This window comes from Babylonia areolata, chromosome 11, assembly GCF_041734735.1.
Source record: "Babylonia areolata isolate BAREFJ2019XMU chromosome 11, ASM4173473v1, whole genome shotgun sequence".
Lineage (NCBI taxonomy): Eukaryota > Metazoa > Mollusca > Gastropoda > Neogastropoda > Buccinidae > Babylonia > Babylonia areolata.
Genome location: NC_134886.1, coordinates 3,535,749 through 3,543,248, shown reverse-complemented (window position 1 = coordinate 3,543,248; position 7,500 = coordinate 3,535,749). Strand labels below are relative to the sequence as shown.

At 41.5% G+C, this 7,500-nt stretch overlaps 1 protein-coding gene across 1 annotated transcript in view; it reads left to right on the top strand.

Annotated features, from left to right (window-relative positions):
* The window catches only part of LOC143287466 (neprilysin-1-like), a 165,828-nt gene that overhangs the window by 129,217 nt on the left and 29,111 nt on the right, over positions 1 to 7,500 (top strand). Inside the window, exon 13 of the mRNA XM_076595468.1 lies at positions 908 to 1,036. Within this exon, the coding sequence (XP_076451583.1) occupies positions 908 to 1,036 (129 nt within the window). The remainder of the gene's footprint in view (positions 1 to 907; positions 1,037 to 7,500) is intronic.

Genomic DNA, 7,500 nt, shown 5'->3' with positions numbered 1-7,500 from the left:
ATAGAACAGAACAGAACAATACAGTACAATACATGATAATACATGACACGACATAGAACAGAACAATACAGTACAATACATGATAATACAAGACATGACATAGAACAGAACAGAACAATACAGTACAATACATGATAATACATGACACGACATAGAACAGAACAATACAGTACAATACATGATAATACAAGACACGACATAGAACAGAACAGAACAATACAGTACAATACATGATAATACAAGACATGACATAGAACAGAACAATACAGTACAATACATGATAATACAAGACATGACATAGAACAGAACAATACAGTACAATACATGATAATACAAGACACGACATAGAACAGAACAATACAGTACAATACATGATAACACAAGACACGACATAGAACAGAACAGAACAATACAGTACAATACATGATAATACAAGACACGACATAGAACAGAACAATACAGTACAATACATGATAACACAAGACATGACATAGAACAGAACAATACAGTACAATACATGATAACACAAGACATGACATAGAACAGAACAATACAGTACAATACATGATAACACAAGACACGACATAGAACAGAACAGAACAATACAGTACAATACATGATAATACAAGACACGACATAGAACAGAACAGAACAATACAGTACAATACATGATGACACGACATAGAACAGAACAGAACAATACAGTACAATACATGATAATACAAGACACGACATAGAACAGAACAGAACAATACAGTACAATACATGATAATACAAGACATGACATAGAACAGAACAATACAGTACAATACATGATAATACAAGACACGACATAGAACAGAACAATACAGTACAATACATGATAACACAAAACTAAAAGTTCATCTCTTTGTTTTCCTGTGTTCAGACGGTGTTCGGGTCGGAATCGGAACGTTCACGGTGGCGGGAGTGTGTCAGTTACGTCAACGACAACATGGGCAACGCTGTGGGGCGTCTCTTCGTGGAGAAACACTTTGATGAGACTTCCAAAAGCACGGTATGTATCATCATTAAGAGAAGGTACAGAGCGTGTATGTGGGGGCAGAGGGCGGTCGTCGTAGGGAAAGGGGGAGGGGGGGGCGGGGGAGAGGGGGGAGGGGGAGGCGGTGGCAGGGATAGGGATGACCGGCCAGAGATTAACTCTCAGTACGGCCAGTCCTCTCTTCTCCTCTACACAGACCCCTCGGATGTCCAGTGGGTGTCTGAATGACCCAACCTTTAGCTTCCGTCGTCAGAATTGTGGTATTCTTTGTCAACATTCACCTCTTCAGTATAAGAGCCTTCCGCTTGCAATATTTTGATGGTGGTAATTGGGGTGAAACGTTGTTAACGTCGTCTCTTTCGCCGTTCGTATGGAGAGAGTTAAGGGAGGCTGTGTGTGCATTCTTGGTAGTAAAGATTTCATTGTACGAGTTTGAAGTGATCAATGTGTGTCTGCGTATGAGTGTATGCGCACGGGCGTGTGTGGCTATACAGTTGTATTATTTGTTTGTTTCCTGATGTGCTTAGTTGCATATTAGTTTCTTTTTACACATACTGTTCGTCTGTCTTGGATCTGAATGCTCTCTGCATCCTCCAGATTGTTCTTCACTCTCGTGCGTTTGTGTGTGTGTGTGTGTTCTTGTTACTTTGAGAGGAAGAAAGGGTAGTAGTGGTGGCCTTTTTTAAATTTAATTTTATTATTATTATTTTTTTTATATGGTTCCCCAACTGCATAATGTCGCAGTGTCGCCCTTCCAGTATCTTGATTTCAGCCCATAAAATCCAGTGCACGTATCCTCGTACTAGGGGTGTTTCCCTCCATTTATTTTCTGTCCACACACACGCGTGCGCGCGCGCGCGCACACACACACACACACACACACACTTTTCTACATCCTCTACAGTCACGCTTACTTACATAAAACACATCTGGAAATGAGTCGTTATGTCCGCGCGCGTGTGTATTTGTGTGTCAGTGTGCAGCGCAACGCACAAGTGTTGGAATAAAATGAATTTTTGTTTTCTGGTGTGAGTTTTGGTTTGTTCGTTTTGTTTTGTTTTGTTGTTGTTTTTTTGTGGGGGAGTTGTTGTTTTTAATGAAGCTATCGCATTCATCTATAAACAATCCATTTGCCTCAGATTTCTCTGCAGATTATGCCCAGATGTCCATTGAAAAACACCCTCACAACCATGAAACAGAAGAATTGAAACGTGAAAATTTTCGGTTGGAAACCTCCACATGTCTAAAGCGCCACGTAGTCCTCAATATTCGATGTCGAAAAACTTTTAAAAATTAAGTTTATGCAAGAAAAAATATATTTGAATTTATGCTTTAAAATTACATTTCTTTCTTGTTGCAACAGATTTGTCGGTTCATGTGTATACACCATAAGTTTTTAGGAACACACGAACGGCACATATTCTGGTGTTGTTGGGGTGTTTTGTTTTTTTTCGACACCTTCACTATGGTGGCGTCGTGTCACTAATTTTCTTTCTGTTAGTGGATGATAGCGTACAAATGTGTTTTCCTCATGGATGGATTTTTGGGTTAAAGCAAAGGATATTTTTTTTTTTTGTTAATTCACATGGATTTACTTTTAGGCCTACTGGCTCTTGCTTAACCCTCAGCATGCCTGAACGAAATTTGACAGCGGGTCCACACGAGAAGTTAATCTCTTATCTTCCAGTATTTCAGGTCAGTGCACGATAATCAATTTATTTGCATTGACATGGACTCATTGTTTATGCCAAAAGGGATTTCAACTGTTCACTACTTCCCTCATGCTAACCCTTCCTAACTTCGGTTGTGGGTATCCATCAAATAGGTTACTTTTTTTACTCACTTGTGTAAACAAAGTGAGTCTATGTTTTAACCCGGTGTTCGGTTGTCTGTCTGTGTGTGTCTGTGTGTGTCCGTGGTAAACTTTAACATTGCCATTTTCTCCGCAAATACTTTGTCAGTTGACACCAAATTAGGCATAAAAATAGGAAAAATTCAGTTCTTTCCAGTCATCTTGTTTAAAACAATATTGCACCTCTGGGATGGGCACAAAAAAATAAAAAATGAAGCCTAATTATATGCAAACTGCATTTACTGTTATATTTATATTTTTTTTTGTATTCTTTAAACTTGGCACTTTGATCTGATATTGTGACCCAACAACAAGAGCAGTCATTATTATCATTTTTTGTTCAAACAGGAACTTCTTTTGCTAAGCATGGAAGTTTTATTTATTTTGCAAACGTTTTGGTGCAGATAGTAAAAAAGGGAAATTACTCTGTAATTAATGCTAGGGGAATTAATTTGCTTTAAACTGATCTTTCTCATCTTAAACATTACATTTTGAAATTATACTCAATGCATAAAAAGCTTGGATTTTTTAAAAAGTGTATCACAAGTGAGTCTTGAAGGCCTTGCCTCTCTTGTTATCAATTCTCTTGTTTAACCAAAATTAATTTGGTTAAAGTGGCGAAAGATTGCCAACAAAATCAAGCAGAAGAATTGATGTTGCTTTTCTATTGAAAGTTTGCAGTGCCTTTTTATAAATGTTTTGTTCTAATTACAGTTTTTGTTCCTAGATATTTTACCGTAAGATCGTTATTGTGTTTCAAATTATTAACACGTTATGGACATCGTTTCGTGTTTCCAGATTATGACATGATTAGTTTTAAGATTTTTTTTTTCTTATCAACATGTTTTAGAAAGACTTAGTAAATTTACCAAATACTCACGGTTTGGTCCTTATTCTGTCTCGTGCAGATTTCTTCGTCAGGATTTTTTTTTAAACCCATCTTCAGGCTTTTTTTCTGTGTTGCGTACGTTCTCGCAAAACATGTACATAAAATCACACAGACACATTCTCTCAAGCTGCAAACAGTCTCCTTTGCATTCCACTCACGTGAGGGACCGCTTGCTGCGCACTGGTATGCTTGAATTGATTTTTCAGACACCCTTCGCTTACAATGGGGGCTGCACTCTTTTCGCTTCTTCCGATGTGGCATTTGATGTATGCAGATCCTTGCCCCTCTCTCTCTCTCTCTCCCTCTCTCTCTCTCTCTCTCCCATTGTGTGCCTTACATATGTGTGTGTGTGTGTGTCTTTTTTCCTTTACCTCTGCCTCTCTTTCTGTTGCTCTTTCATTCCTCGTAACGTTATAGGGAGCCTTGTTTGTTATAAAGTAAGATTGTTGGTGCCATGCGTAAACCCCGATGTTATCCGAAGACATTCTTCTTCTTCGTTCGTGGGCTGCAGCTCCCACGTTCACTCATACTGTACACAAGTGGGCTTTTTCGTGTATAACCGTTTCTACCCCGCCATGTAGGCAGCCATACTCCGTTTTCGGGGGGTATACGAAGATATTAGAAACACTGAGACGCTTTGATGTCTTTGTTTTCATTGTTTACTTAGATCAGCAAGTTGTGTATACTGATCGAATTCCCCTTCGTGAGGTTACGTGATTATTCCATTCATTCATCCATTTACAGCTTAGTCTTTTGTGAAGGAGTTGGACTCTGAAACAAGAAGCCAAGAGTGTTGTGGCTCTTAGTGCTGCAGCCTTATGGACCAGTTCGCCATTGGGGACCATCCTAACGCCGACCGTCCAAAAAGCCTTGGCCGAGAAAGTGGGGATGTATCTTGGGCAAAACACTCTCTTAATGTAATCAAAATTTTTGCCCAGATAGTCGGGACAGTAGGTGCCTTCTCTGCTGTTCTGATAGTCATAGCCAGACGGATACAACTAGCAAACATACGTACATACATCAGTTTATTCATTATTTCCTTTCCATGGTCGGATTTTCGTTGTTTACTTTGATCAGCAAGTTGTGTAGTGTTGCTCGAATACCACTTCATTGGGGGCTATGACCTATATGAATAAACCACCCAGTGATCCTTAATTCTTTCTGTTTTTACATTAAGAATACTAGTTATTACCTGCAGTGTGTGGATGCATGTATGAAACGGTGTATGTGGTATTTTTTACATTTGTATCTTCGTAATATTCGTAAAAGCTGTTGTTGACTTTTACAGTTATGGTCCCCATGTTGTTTACTTGTCTATGTTGTGATAATGCACCTGACTAAATTTCTCCAGTTGGAGATAATAAAGTTATTCTTATCTTCTCTTATCCACTCATTCTCTTTTTCTCTCTCTCATTCCCGACCTCACCCTCCCTTTCTCGTCCTTTTTCTCCTCTCTCTGTCTCTCTCTGTCTCTCTGTCTCTGTCTCTGTCTCTCTCTCTCTCTCTCTTCTTGTCCCAGCCGAAGGGCTTCATTACTCATTTACTGACTGGACAACAAAACAGTTTGTTTTTTTCTCTCTCCCCCTTGCTCTCTCTCTCTCTCCCTTACTCCCTCACACTTCCTCCGTGTTAACTCTCTCCCTCACCTTTTATCTTTCTCTTTCTCTTTCTCTCTCTCTCTCCCCCCCCCCCCTCCCCGCCCCCCCAGTAGCTTTACTGCTGAATGGGCAATGATGTATTGTTATTCTCTGTCTGCCTCTCTCTCTTCTTCTTCTTCTTCTTCTTTTCTACTTGGCAGTCTCTCTCTGTCTTCCACTCTGAGTCTCTCCCTCTCTCTCTCTCTCTCTCCGTGTCTTTCTATCCTTTTCTTTCTCTCTGTCTCTGTCTGAGTCTCTCCCTCCCTCTCTCTCTCTCTCTCTCTCTCACTCATTTCCCCATTGTTGCCCGAGGCAATTCAAAAAAAGCCTTTGAAATTGCTGGGCCGTGTGCAGGCAAGGTAATTTTTGTCGCACACACAATCGATGCTAATGTGCAGTCATAGGGAGCAAGGCTCGCTCAGGGGGAAAAGTTTGCAACTCTCTCTGTCTCTCTGTCTCTCTCTCTCTCTCTCTCTCTCTCTCTCTCTCATCCTCCTTCACCTTCTCCTCATCCTCCAGTCAGCTCTCCCTTTTTTTTTTTTACTTTCACCCTCTCTCCGAATGACCTAGATTTCTAGATTTTTTTAACATTCGCACAAGCACGGTCACAAACACACGCGCACGTGCGCACGCACGCACAAACGCGCTCGCGCATGCACTCGCACACAGATGAACACACACACACGCACACACACGCACCCCCCCACGCCCCCCCCACACACAAACAAAAACAAAAAAAACCACACACACACACTCTCACTCTCTCCCTCTCTCTCACTCTCTCTCTCTCTCACACACACACATGCGCGTGCGCGCACGCAAGCACAAACGCGCTCGCGCATTCACTCGCACACAGATGGACACACACACGCACACACACACACAAAACCAAAAAACTCTCTCTCTCTCTCTCTCTCTCTCTCTCTCTTCCACATACAATCTCTCTCTCTTTCACATACACACAATCTCTCTTTCTCTCTCTCTCTCTCTCTCTCTCTCTTTCTTTCTCTCTTTCACATACATACAATCTCTCTCTCTCTCTTTCTCTCACATACATATAATCTCTCTCTCTCTCTCTCTCTCTCTCTCACACACACACACACACACACACACACACACACACACACACACACATGCGCGTGCTCTCAAACCACCAACCAACAGGAAAAGGTCAGGTGCCGCAGCAATCTATTCATGACCATTTCCGCTTGGCCAGATATCTAACAGAGAAACGTATGCAGAAGAAAGGAACTAGTTGAGCTTCATGAACTTCTCTGCTGCCCCTAAATCATCCCGCGGTCCTTTCGTTGTGGTCTCTCTTTTCCTTTATGCTAAACTAAAGTGTTCAATTCAGTTTCAGTTTCAGTTTCAGTAGCTCTTCTTCTTCTGCTCTTCTTCTGCGTTCACACGTATGCACACGAGTGGGCTTTTACGTGTATGACCGTTTTTACCCCCGCCCTGTAGGCAGCCATACTCCGTTTTCGGGGGTGTGAATGCTGGGTATGTTCTTGTTTCCATAACCCACCGAACGCAGACACGGATTACAGGATCTTTAACGTGCGTATTTGATCTTCTGCTTGCATATACACACGAAGGGGGTTCAGGCACAAAGCAGGTCTGCACATATGTTGACCTGGGAGATCGTAAAAATCTCCACCCTTTACCCACCAGGCGCCGTCACCGTGATTCGAACCCGGGACCCTCAGATTGACAGTCCAACGCTTTAACCACTCGGCTATTGCGCCCGTCGTTTCAGTAGCTCAAGGAGGCGTCACTGCGATTGGACAAATCCATATACGCTACACCACATCTGCCAAGCAGATGCCTGACCAGCAGTGTAACCCAACGCGCTTAGTCAGGCCTTGAAAAAAAAAAATTATGCATAAGGCGCAAAAACGTGATGAAGTCAACTATAAGCGTACATAAATAAATAAATAATAATTGTGTTCAATTGCAAATGCGTGAATAAACTGAACTGAATGAATGAACACTCACCAACTCTCTCTCTCTCTCTCTCTCTCTCTCTCTCTCTCTCTCTCTCTCTCTGAACAAAGGAATATCTGACTATTGACTATAGCTCTATAAATTACCTGTGACACCA